This window comes from Anabas testudineus, chromosome 19, assembly GCF_900324465.2.
Source record: "Anabas testudineus chromosome 19, fAnaTes1.2, whole genome shotgun sequence".
In the NCBI taxonomy this organism is placed as follows: Eukaryota; Metazoa; Chordata; class Actinopteri; order Anabantiformes; family Anabantidae; genus Anabas; species Anabas testudineus.
The window spans coordinates 14356825-14370202 of record NC_046628.1 but is presented as its reverse complement, the minus strand read 5'-3'; the positions used below and the strand labels follow the sequence as shown (position 1 = coordinate 14370202).

The 13378-nt window shown below is 41.9% G+C and overlaps 1 protein-coding gene across 1 annotated transcript in view; it reads left to right on the top strand.

Annotated features, from left to right (window-relative positions):
- LOC113156211 (protoheme IX farnesyltransferase, mitochondrial) overlaps nt 1-13168 on the top strand; it is a 28901-nt gene extending 15733 nt beyond the window's left edge. Inside the window, exons 5-7 of the mRNA XM_026351174.1 lie at nt 7868-7938; nt 10772-11004; nt 12122-13168. Of these exons, the coding sequence (XP_026206959.1) occupies nt 7868-7938; nt 10772-11004; nt 12122-12552 (735 nt within the window). The 3' untranslated portion in view covers nt 12553-13168. The remainder of the gene's footprint in view (nt 1-7867; nt 7939-10771; nt 11005-12121) is intronic.
- The last annotated feature ends 210 nt before the right edge of the window (nt 13169-13378 follow it).

Below are 13378 nucleotides of genomic sequence, written 5' to 3'. Positions count from 1 at the left end.
GTTCCTCAAATTTAATCCTAAAAAGTGTTAAGTGTCTTAATCCATGCACTTCCAAAATAAGTGTAAACAGGTCCATGTTACAAAATATATAATTTATTTTTTATGAATCTACTTTTTAAATGAATCACTTTTTGGTCATTTTGGTTGTTTGTTGCTCAAATAAGGGCAACTGCAAGACAAACATAATACTGACAGTAATATAAACTATGATAATTTACTATGAAACCTAATCCATGGATATTTTAACCACATACACTTCCCGTCCAAAAACAAGTCACCACCTGGATTTAACTAAGCAAATAGGTAAGAGCTTCCTACCGGATAATTACTGCATGGATGATTATGTTTCAGCTGGCAACAAGTTATTTAACTCTAGCTGATGCAGTGAGCAGCTTCTCATTACTTTAACAACAATGTCTGAAGACACATCCTGTGGTTGTGGAAAAGATGTTAATCTGTTTCAGAAGAGTAAAAAAATTGGCATGAATCAAGCAAAGAAAACATCTAAGGAGATTGAGAACTACTAAAACTGGGTTAAGAACTGTCCAATGGAAGAAGGTCATGTGGTCTGATGAGTCCAGATTTACCCTGTTCCAGGGTGATGGGAACATCAGGGTAAGAAGAGAGGAGGGTGAAGTGATGCACCCATCATGCCTAGTGTCTACCGTAGAAGCATGTGGGGGCAGTGCTATGATCTGGGGTTGCTGCAGTTGGTGCAAAGTATGGGCCCAGAGAATGAGGTCAGCTGAATATACTGAATTTCTTCCCTGATGACCTCATTGAGAATCTTTGGGATGTGCTGGAGAAGACTTCACACAGCGGTTCGACTCTCCTATCAATAATACAAGATCTTAGTCAAAAATAAATGCAACTCTGGACGGGAATAAATGAACTGATGCCACAGCGCATGCATGCCGTAATCAAAGCTGACGCGGCCGAACGAAATATTAGAGTGTGTTACTTTTTTTTGGACGGGCACCGTATTTTCTGTTACAATTGTTAACCCTGTCTTGGCTCATTTGTCAGGACATCAGTATCATTCTACAAATGTATTTTGCAGTTGTTTTGTTGCCTTTGAAGTATAAGCTGGTCAACCATGTTTGTTTACAAGTGTTGCACAGTTATGACATGTTTGTTTATGTCATCAGCCATATTTTTCTTTGGCGATGTCTGTAGTGTCCGAAAAAGGTAAACAAAGAATGTGAATGAAAGATTGAATAAGAGATTTGTGTGACTGTGGAGCTCAACAAATCTTGGTATTTTACCAAATGGGAACCACATCCAAAATTGAACTGGCTGCAGGAATCCATGCCAATTGATAGGTAGCTGACCATTCAGAGTTTATAGTCGGTGTCCCTGTAAAGTTATGCTATGGTTGAGGAGGGATATGACTGGATGTACTCAAAGAACTAGACCTTACCATGTTCTGTTGTGTTCTTCTGAAGTTCTTTTTTTAATTATTATTATTTTGGCTTGTTGAATGAACATATCCAAATGAAAGGGAGGACTTTGCCATGGGTCACAACCACAAATACAACTCTCAAGAAATGCTGACGGCTGCTGCCATGTTGTCAAGAACAGTGAAGCTTCCATATGTGTTCAGTCCTCCAAGATCTTCGTGACCAGTCGTGTCAGAGCAGTATTAATTTGACGCACACAATCACACCCATTCCACTCTCTTTGTGGTCACACGCAGCTGTAGGCGAAAAATCAAAAAATCTAAACACTCACATTCTCTTAAACATACACAGGGTTGTGCACATGCCTCTTTTTCAACTGCACCCAAACTGTTGAGAGGCTACATGTCACGTCAGTCACACTCTCACAATTATTTACAAATGCCCACTGATGGCGGAAAGGACTGTTTATGTCTCTTTATACAAGTGACCACACACATGCACACAGCCTATTTCTATGTATTCAGCTTTCACTGATATGTTTTCCCACAGTATGTGAGACTGAATAGAAATCAGTCAAGTGTGTGCACGCCTAATGGTATTCAGGAACTGGAGTGAAATGCCCTCATTACTAAGAACATTAACTTATCAGGCTGAGCCTAGAGATATGGCTGGCCAGCACTCCAGCACAGGAATTTGTCTTGTTTGCACAGTTGACATGTTTACAGTGGAGTGAAAATTAATGTGTCGGTCAGCGTGGCTCAACTTTTAGTTCTGTGGCAAATGATACTAAACCACTTTCTCTCCCCCACCAAAAAAAAGAGCACATTAATAATATGAAACCTGAGCTATTTCACCCACGGATTTAGCCACAAGGCTTGGTACAAACGTTCTCTATTGTGACATTAAATAAACATAACCTGTAATGAAATACCTGTCTTTGTGAGAGGGCGTCTCTTGATCCGTAACACCTTAAGTTTTGCCGCCATCGTCACCTCCATCTACTTTTGAGAGTTTGGCTTGTAACCCGAGTCTTCACTTACACTACGAGGCACTGTGACCTGGTCAGGATGCTTACCTAACTAGTTCTATACAGCTTTTGAGGAGGAACACCTAGCAAACTATGATTACACATTACCTTCTTACAAAAAATATGTGACTCTTAAAACACACCTGACATGCCTACTTGTCTGTTTCACGCCATTGGAAATGATGGATTTCAGAGCTCAATAGATCTGCTGTTGCATTGTGTCTGAAAGCTCCTTAAGACACACAGAACAAAAATAATCAGCAGGCATTTATCTTTTTCTTTTTCTTTTTTTTTTTGTGCACCAAAAACATTTTTTCGTATTGTTTATGGACGTAAAGTGGCGACTGTCAAAGCCAGCCTACTTTGGGCCGATGTGTTCGGAGAAAAAAAGCTGCAACTAAGAACAATCATCTATTTTCAGTTTTTTCTCTGTGTAAAAGTTCATCCTCTTTTTGTTCCATCACTCCAGCCCCCTTTTCCTGGCCCAGGCAGTGGGAGTATAGCATGCCTCTGCCCAGCACTAAGCTTTCCCAGATCCTGCCCATATCTTCACAGGCCAAGGGACTGATTATCGGCAGGGCAGAGGTAATGCAGCTCTGCTCGGCATTAATTGGCTGATTAACATGAGGACAGTTTAGCACTTCACTGTCCCACACTCGGTCCATTAATCAAGAGAGATGCTGTGCCAACTGAACTGCTGCCAACAGCTCCACACAGACCAATATAAAGAGAAGGAGAAGAAGTGTGGGTTCAGCTGAAAGGGAGACGTGATCCAGTCTTTGGCCAGACAGAGTACTGCACTCTCAACAGTGGTGCTTCAAAAATACATACTGCAGCAGCAGAATTGAAGTACCAAGAAGTGTCAGTAGCTTCAGCTTTATTAATTAAATGTTGTGTTGGTTTTTAGGATTTTTAAACTTAAGAATAGAGTGCAAACAACCGTAGCTTTTCATCACATCAAAGAGATCGCAAAGGGCAAAGAACCCCTAAAACATCTGCCAGCTATCCATGGGCAGCATTCAAGACGCATCTCATGTTTTTATCTGTCACCTCCACTGCACATAGGATGAGCTAAATATTCCTTTTACTCAACCAAATGAAGTGATGGTGATATCCTAAGCCCTCTTTTTCTAAACACATTAGGCTGAAATCCACTGTCTTAGCTGTATTTCTCTTTTTCTGCTTCTTCCGTCTTTTTTTTTTTAACAATCAAAACCATGTGCAGTGCACAGATAAAACACCAATAGCTGTATCCCTATCACAGCCTCATTTATTTTAGTTGTAAACTTCCATCCTTACTCTGCATAGTGTCTAGTCTGCAGTCAGCATCCTCAATCTTTCTACACTTTATCTAATAATTCATCTAAGTATATAAGTTCATTTTCCTGTTTCCTCCTATCTTGTCTTTGTCTTTTTTACCATTACGTCTTCTATATGTTTTTCCATTTCTTAACAACCCAGACGTGCACAGGGTCATTCTAACACTTTAATAAGTACTTTTGGGTGTTTAACAGGTTTTTCAGGCAAGTGGTGTAAAATGACAGCATTGTTCACATAGCTCCAAGACTATTCATTTGACTCAAGAAACATCAATAGCCTTTTGGAGACAGAACAACAGTGTCACTTCTGCCCCAGAAACACCTTGAAATTACGTTGCTCTGCCTTGCCAGCATTTCAGTGTTGTGACTACCCGGTGTCTGTTTCTTTCTTTTTTCTTTGACTTCAAAACATCATGAATGCCTCCCACAACCATTGATTTGACTTCTGACGACAGCTTAATCTATGTAAAACTTGACTGCTTGTTTGTCAAGTGGCTGATCAGAGACGGTTCACAGTTGGTGTTGAAGGGGGCTTTGAGAGCTCTCAAGCTTTTTTGAAGTAGACTAGGCTTGCATGCATCGAGGCATCACCCACTCCTAAAGATGTTTCAACTCCAATGTGCAAACAGATGACTTTCTATAAAGTAAATACTTATCTAATTGTGAGTTTAGTTCATGCACACAGGTTTCCCTCAGCAGAAGGAGAAATGCTGTTTAAGCCAGTTGCTGTTTTTGTGAGCTAAAGCCGTACAGCTGCTTGTGTGTTCAATCAAAGAATTAAGTTATCAGTTTTTAGTTTTCTTCTACTTAAGTGGTTTTCCAAGCTAATTTTCCAATATCTTTCAAGCAGGAAATAACTATGAAACCTTTCAATTCTTACTGCACAAGTGTTTAATTTACAGCCATCAAATAGACTGTGTGGTTTAGTATCTCCATACATGATATTATAAAACAAAGACTGGTTATCTTTGTTAAGCTTCCACACAAGAATAGGAAATGCCTCCTTGCAGCCTGTTATCAATTGAGCCTTGGTGGTTGGCTGTGGATCACGTTCTGTCTTTGATAGCTCTGAGGATCTGGCAGCTGAACACCCCCCCTCGTTTGCTTCTCACTTTGGTCTTGCCTGTTTTCCGTTTTCATCATCTGGCAGAAAATTGTCCCCACAGTTTTGGGTTTTGTGTGTGTGTTTGTGTCCATAATTGAAAGCAGCAGCCGAATCCCTAACGTCCGGTTCAGCCAACCCCAGCCACCTCTACATAGATGTCTCAAGCTAAGCTGTAGGGTTTGTGATGATATTTTGGCCGTTTGTAATTAAATTGTATCTAAAGCTCAATCCATTTTCAAACTTTTGTTGGTTTGCTGAAGGTTCACCATTAGAAACACTTTCAATGAGCTATGTCTATGTATGTTAGTGATATAGTGAGGGAGGATACATCAGGTTTGAAACAAACAAACAAACAAAGGTCTGTTTGCTTCTATGTAACAAGCATTTTACACATGGTCATCATGAGAAGTCCTTGTGTCTGCACATACTGCAACAGTGAACTCGCTGGACAAGTCAATGGGAACTTGTTCATGTTCTACCAAATACAACAACACATGAGTGGAACATCTATTCTTGTCCTAATTGTAGTATAACTAGTCCATCAGAGAGCAATTGGAAACTGTATTGTTATGGACTTTGGAACAAAAAAGAAAAGAAGCATTTTATTTAGGCCTTGATGAAGAAACGTGTAAATAATGTTCATTGGACTGTAAATAATAGAAGCACCACACCATTTACAGTATAATATTAATGTGAATAAGCATTAAGGTTAATGCAGCAGTCTGAGTCCTTTGGGAGTAGTTATCAAATTAAGCGTTTATCAGAATTTAGTAATGGCCTTGAAAATATACATTGCTCAGACATGCTCTAGTGGAGACACTACAAGTGAGAGACTAAACACTACAACCAGTAAATGTCTTGTCACTTTTTTTTGTCAATTACACAGTGACGTTACCTCGACTCAGTGGAGGTAAAGATGTAAAAACGCATCATCCTTTCAAGCTGATGCACTACGATCCATCGCTACCTCTAGACGTACCTGTAGCAGCACGTGCAGCCACAGAAAACATCAACAGCCCGGTTCTTCTAATGCCATCCCTGTAACACATGGCAGGGTTGGGTGGAAATAATGACATGGACTGAGAGGTTCACTGATACAAACCAGATGAGCCACTGAGCTCAAATGCAGAGGAGTAACAAGAGCAGAAGTGGGCAAGCTATGAAATGACAACACACACAGTGAGGTGGACTGAGTCCCTTTGACGGCATCAAATACCTGTGCTCACAAGAGACAAACAACAGCACTGGACACTTTCTTCTTTGGTCCTTCTCTCATCTCATTGGCTGTGCGAGTACCTTTTGTCCCCCACAGGGGCACAATTCACAGAGTCTGAATGTTTTTTACATGTGGGACGATATTATTGGAAACTAAGTGGGTCCCTTTTATGTGAGCAGTGTTGCAGTGAGCTTGGCCCTGGGCCTGCCTGAGGCCTGGTTCAGCACTGCTCTGCTCTCACAGCGTGCATTTCTCTCTCATGTGGCCCTTGACCTCCTGACGCATTTCCTGACCCAAGAAATAGAATTAACACCTCAGCCTGGGCCTTGGGGTCCCACAGCCGCATACACAGCTGTGCATTGGCTTGGCCCAGTCCAGCCAGATCCAGCATGTTAGTACTCTATGACAACTGAAGCTAAGAGAGAAAAATGGAAAGGAGATTTAGTTTGGAGCATGTGAGGAGAACTTTATTCCTCTGCTAATTTTAATATCCATGGTTAGTTGAGGGGTTTTAGTGCAGCTGCTATTTCAGCAGTAATTACAGAAAAATGAGCCAAAAAGAGAAAGTTAAATGGTTTCGTTGGCGCTTTGTCTTTGGATCCTGAGCGTAATGTGAAATATTTGTGAACAGACGGTAGTAGTTCAGCCCACGTCCTAATGTTCTTCAACATAAAAATCTATAAAATATGAAATACAGCACCTTCAGGGTTTTATAATAATATGGTGACTTTCCGATGTCACGAGTGTAATAAATCTGGGAGATGGGTTTTAATGAGAAATATGCATTATGTGTTTATTAGATATTTTATATGAACCATATATATCAGAAGAAATTGATCTTGATATTCTGAAGTCGTAGGTGCTTTATCTGTTTTCTTCATTAGTCAATGACTCTTACACAAAAAGGCAAATACACACTTCTATGTGCTTTTGCTCACTAGCTCGCACACACACACACACACACACACACACACACAGATTAGCCAGTTCCTGCATTTAAGCACCCCATGTGTTTGCATTTTAGTCACACATTGCCAATCTCATGGGAGCACTTTGAAGCATACTCCTCCAGAGCAGATCATAAAACGGGAGTATAAGTAGTTTTTCACATAGTTGTATCCCAGAGCACCCTCCCACTGCCACCTCCCACCTCTATTCCATATCCATTTATTCTCGACGGACAGGGTGAGCATTTAGTTATAAGATTTGCTGTGACCATACCTTAAGTGGCTCGCTTCACATTGTTTCCCTCCCATTGTCACATAGACAGACAGAGGCAACTGAGGAACTCTCCCATCTTTGCTCCACGGCATATGCAGCGTGGAGCCTACGTTTTGTGCTGCTGGTTGTTGAAACCATATTAAATTGGCTTATATTGCTGTGAATGTTAACAGGGCAAACATCAGAGATGATGAGAAGAGCAATGTTGTAAAGGCTGTTTCTCTCCATTCTGACTTTTGTCCATACTATTGTACTGTAAACGACCATCTGTTGTTTCTCGACCCAACATTGCAGAAAATACAAAAAGTGAATTCTCTATACCACGTGTACCCTGTATGCTGCAGAGTGGGAGCTGTGTCACACAAAATAAACTGAAACAGCATATAGTTGGTAGAAATACTATTTTTAAAACCTATTAAGATGAAGATTTAACTGCTGTCCGCAGTATATTGAAATATGAAATGACATAGGTGTTTTAGTGCATGGAAAGAGTTTGTGTGTGTGTATGTGGACAGTACATGTCAGTGTGTGTTTGTGTGCATCTCCTGCATTAACCCACTTGTTCTTCTGTCTCCACAGTACTTTGAGGTGCCTTTTGACTCCAACATGAACCGTACCAAGAACCGTCCACTTGTCAGAGGACAGATCAGGTACAGTTTTCTGTCATTGTGCTTATTTAAAAGCAGTTTTTCCTCATTCGTCTGTATTATTAAACATTTGGCATTGCACCCCCATCTGCACGTTTTATTAATTTAAAAAGTCAGTGAAAAATGACTTGAGTGGAGTGTTGAGCAAAACACAGCATTTCAGACTGAGTTGGAGTTCAGGTCAGCACAGAAATAATTATTAATAATAATAATCAAAGCTCTTGTACAATTTGCACCAAACAAAGTCTGTCCCCCCCCGGAACACCAGTGTCCAGTAAGTCATGTTAGGGTGAATCATGTTAGATTCACCTCAGATATTTAACACGACATGAAACATCAGTCTTCTACTACAGAGGTTTTTTGGTTTAGTGTTACAGAGAAATGTAAATATAATAGAGAAATATTAATTTACTGGCAATATGCTGGCATCTCTGTCTAAAAAGGTCTATTAATTTGCATGTTTCAGTTTCAACTTTGAGTTATTTTTGGAATTGGAAGTGACTCCAACGGAGCAGTGACGATCCTCTGCTGTTTATCTATCAGCTGAAATGCAGACTTGTTACCTGGTTTAGAAGGAGAAGGGCTGAGGTCAGGGGGTAGATTACCTCACCACCCTGAAGCTGCTACCACCACTGTTAAGATGTCAGATAACCTCTGTATTGGTGCTCAGTGAACTGTGCACATCGCCACGCTCCTCCAAGTCTGACTCAGTGACTTGATATGCTTGTCTCTGTGACTGCCACCCCTCAGCAGCAGGCAGACACAGATATTCAGTGATGCATGAACCAAGAGATCAACCGACCACATGTCGTCCGTTGTCAGTGATGGGAAACTTTCACCTTTCACTTTTACAAGAACGCTTCTCTACCTCTCCGTTCATTTTTATTCAGAGAGAACAAAAGCAAACAACCTGTTTACATAAGAGAATGAAGCTCACTATCAGTCCACATGCAGCCTGCAAAGTACCTCTGTTGCCTGCTAATATATCACAGCAACAAAGTCTGTGTCATAACTGGACCTTGACCCACAGCTTTCTCGTCCCAGTTTCAGAAATTCTCCACTGACATGCTGTTTAAAAGTGGACTCTCAAACTGTTGAGCTGGTGTTGTCTCGCTGTCTAAACACAACCTCTTCTCTCTGGCTTTTAGCTCGTCCCTGACAAAGAGCGGTGTGTGTGGGTCTGTGTGCAAGACACACAAAAACAGTAGATCTCTCACTCCGTGCCTCTCGCTGTCTTCTCGTTTCTCTCTCACACATACAGTCTGGCGTAGACGCAGCGAGCACATGGGAGGCTGCACTGTCCTGTCAAACAACACATCAGAAGGCCACATTTTACACATTCTCCTTGTTGTCTTCAGCACAGTTTTTTCTTATGAGCTGAGTGACGTTCCAACACTACATTTGTCTTGCTAATGATGTGTTTCTGCCCAATATGATGTCAAAAATAGGAATAATGTAGATGTACATCTAGATAACACTAATGCAGAAACAGGGTGATGAACCAGGAGACTTGTATACACTTAACTTACCTACAACTTTCCGTGGTGCCATCTTCTCCACCTCTAGCATTTTCCCTTCCTCCACAAAGTGCAGAACAAAACGAGCAAGGCAAACATATTCTTGATGGATGTCTGTTTTAGTTTTGCTACAGGATTAAGTCTTTGTAGAGCGTTGTCCTCTGCATTCGCTGCGTTATCTATCATGTGCTTCTTTCTGGCTGTCAGTGCAGAGATCTGTGTATATTTGTGGAAATGGTTGTTCTGTATGCGGCGTCTTGTCTTCACTGGCTGCTGATTTATTCTCTGTTTCCAGTTTTACATCACTCGGTAAAACCACTGTGTTTCCAGCTACTCTCATACATCGTGAAAGTTCCAAATTGTTGTTTTCCACAGTTTACTTTGCCGTCTCCGACCACTTCAGTTTTTAACAAGTGACTAGGTTTTTCGTTGAATCACCCTGTTTCTTTTACTTAATGGGTAAATCCCTCATGTTTTACATTTGAATCCCTGTCCTTGATTGTGGTCTAACCAAGTAGCCACATCTTGGTCTTTCAGTATTGACTTTACCCACCTGACATTATGACTGAGGCTGTGTTGTATTCAAAGGACAGTAAACCCACCTCAGAGCATGTGACGCACTCCCTTCCCTGACCCCCGCTGAGCCAACCCACAGACAGACTGTCAACAGCCCATATCCAGCCTTCATGGCCCCACTTCAGCCCACATAAAACAGACATAACACCACTAATCACATTAATGTACCAATCTCCCTGCTCAGCCACCACCAAAATAAAAGCCCTGTTTGCTTTTTGAAGAAAAGGCCTGCGCTTGGTCAAGATTTTAATCTCCCCTCTCTTTAATTTATGGTGCATTTACTGGTGAATTTGAACCAGACCTTGGCATCACTGCTTTCAATAAAAGATGAGGGGAGGAGAATGTGCAGGAAGTCTTCATCCGACTAAAAGCCTGAGCCACAGTGGTTTTCTCCAGTTAGTTTTGATCTCTGGCGTGTGCACATGCTCTTCGTCTCGCAGAGCTACTTTCATCTCTGACAAACTCTTATCAGATGAGCTTCCTCTAAGCCTCCTGTTTTGAGACTCGGCCATGCGCGACTGTTGATTGTCAGTGTGTGGCCCCCGTGGGTCTGGGCGCATGCGTGTGTGTTTGGATAACATGTGGAGCTGTCATTACCCTTTCTGGTGACTTCAATCCACAAACATCTATCAGCCTATAGTTCCCACGTTGGTCTGTGCCTGAATCTGTGTATTGTAACTTTGACTTTTGGATATTCTTTTAGGTGATTCTCGTGTTCTTTCTCTTTCCCCCTGTCATATCAGTCCCCTCCATGCAGTGTCCTTTGCTCTGGCCTGTGGAGTTCCCGGCGTTGCTCTGCTCACCCTGGCAGTAAACCCTTTGACAGGCTTCCTGGGTGCCCTCAACATCTTCCTCTACACCTGTTGCTACACACCACTCAAGAGACTTAGCATCACCAACACTTGGGTGGGGGCATTGGTGGGTGCGATACCTCCTGTTATGGGCTGGACAGCGGCAACAGGTTCTCTGGAGCCAGGTATGACTCAACTCAGATATACGGGGTATTAGTAGAATCTGGTTGTGTGCACACATGTAGCTGCTGCTACTACTAAAATGCACATGAATTGTGAGTTGGACTATATAAAGCTTTATTTACATACAGCTCAGGATGGCTGTAGTGCTGTGAGTGGCCCTGGTCTCTCTGGAGACTTATTATAAGTGGCTTTGAACTAAACAGTGCACCAAATGAACGTAATGTTAGTGAAGAGGCAGAGACGAGACTGCGAGGCCTCTCCTGCATGTTTGCTGGACACATTAAGCGCTGTGTTTTGGCAGCTTTATGAAATGTGTTTGATGCTGTTGCTGCTCTGAGAAGTGCTCACACAAGTTTATATTTATTCTGCAAATATTTATTGGGCCTTTTCAACATAATGTTGAATGGATTTATTGGTTTTCATCTCAAAAAGCAAAAGGCAGTTCTACTCTGTTCAGTTGTGTTTATTTTAAGAGGGCCTCTGATTCCATGGACGTCTCATCCTGTTCATGAACGCTTTATAAACAACCCCGTCCATACTGTTGCTCAGTCTTTGACATGAACTTGTCTTTTAAGTGAAAAGCTTTTTTTTTTTTCCAATGTTCAAGTTAATGAAAATAAAAAATAAGATCACAAAAAGAAAAGAGTTGTAAGTCGCCTACTATAAGTTAATATTGTTATGGTCTTTGTGAAGGACTTGGCAGTAGTGATGGACTACGTGACTTTCCCTTTACTCATTTTCTGTGAAGAAGTAGGCCTGGCGTTCTCGCTGACATGTTAAAATATGTATGCTGTTGAAATAGTGGTTTTTGTTTTAAAATGAGCCCCAATGTTTATTTTCACGTCTGGATGAAATATACTTGTGAAAACTAACTTTTGGAAAAGGCCAAAGCACTTTTCTAAATACTTATATATTTAAAAATGAAAAGTAAAGTTTAGCAATGAGGTGTTTGTTAGAAATGATCATTTGATATAAACGTGTACTTTTGTCTAGAACTATTTTATTTCAGCCTAATATTCTGCAGCTGAATGTGAAATAAATAGGCAGCACATTATAGCCCCTCCGTTTCTGCATCATTAATCCTCCCTCTTTTATCTCTCCCTCCGTCTCACCCCCCAGGTGCTTTGTTGCTGGGTGGTTTCCTGTACAGCTGGCAGTTTCCCCACTTTAACGCCCTCAGCTGGAACTTGAGGGAAGACTACTCCCGCGGTGGCTACCGTATGATGTCCGTCACCCACCCTGGCATGTGCAAACGTGTGGCTCTGCGCCACAGCTTGGGTCTGATCGGCCTGTCCGTCTTAGCCCCCGTGCTGGACTTGTCCACCTGGACCTTCCCTGTCATCTGTCTACCCATCAACCTGTACATCAGCTACTTGGCCTTCCGCTTTTACCGCAAGGCGGACCGCAGCAGTGCCCGCAAGCTGTTCTTCTGCAGCCTGTGGCACCTGCCCATGCTGCTGCTGCTGTTGCTCACCTGCAAGAAGCCTTACAAAGATCAGGAGGACCCATCCCACCTTCCAGCGTCATCACCCCTCACACTGCAAAGCTAGGCACCCTCCACATGTCCCCCACATCTCTAAGACCTCAGAGACCCTGTTTTTAACTGAGACACACCCTCAGTGTCTCTCTTAACCACTATGTGTGTTGAATTTATGCCGGTGATGCTCACTGCAGATCAGGAAACGAGCCGGAAAACACACAGAATGATTACATCAGTCATTTCAACACCGTGTGTGTGCTTGATGTCGTCTATTTATTTATGTTGGGGCCCAGCAGTTCCTCTCCATGTTGAACATGGTCAATGTTAAATGACCTTGTGCTCCCGTGGATCCACCGAGGGATCATCATCAGTGCATTGTACAAATGCAGAATAGGAGCTGGACATCATGTAATCAAAGCTTTTTGTTTGATTTCAGTTTGTGTGAAATTAGGACAAATCAACTTATCCTGAAGCAGCTACTCCACTGTACAACAGTGTACTTGATATTGTTTGACTTTCACTTGATCTCTGTGACTTGACGGTTAATACGCCTCTCTGTGTTTTGGCTCTGATGGGTCTCGACTCATTTCGATAATGCTTTAATTCACCGTGGTTCGTCTGTACAATACAAGGGGGATGAACCCTACTGTACTTATTCTGTAACAATAAACATGTCATGACTGTAAGTCTGCCTTGTGTGTTGTCATTTCCTTGTTCAGTGTTTGCCCTCAAAATGAGTCTTTTAAAAATGTCTGCACCTGAACGTAGAAGCTTCATTCTTAACCAAACGCACACAAACCACCGCCGCACCTCGTTAGATTGTGGTGCTGAGTCGTCATACACATAATATATGGATTTGAGTTTCAATTATAGCCTTAGTGGATATGCTCACGTTA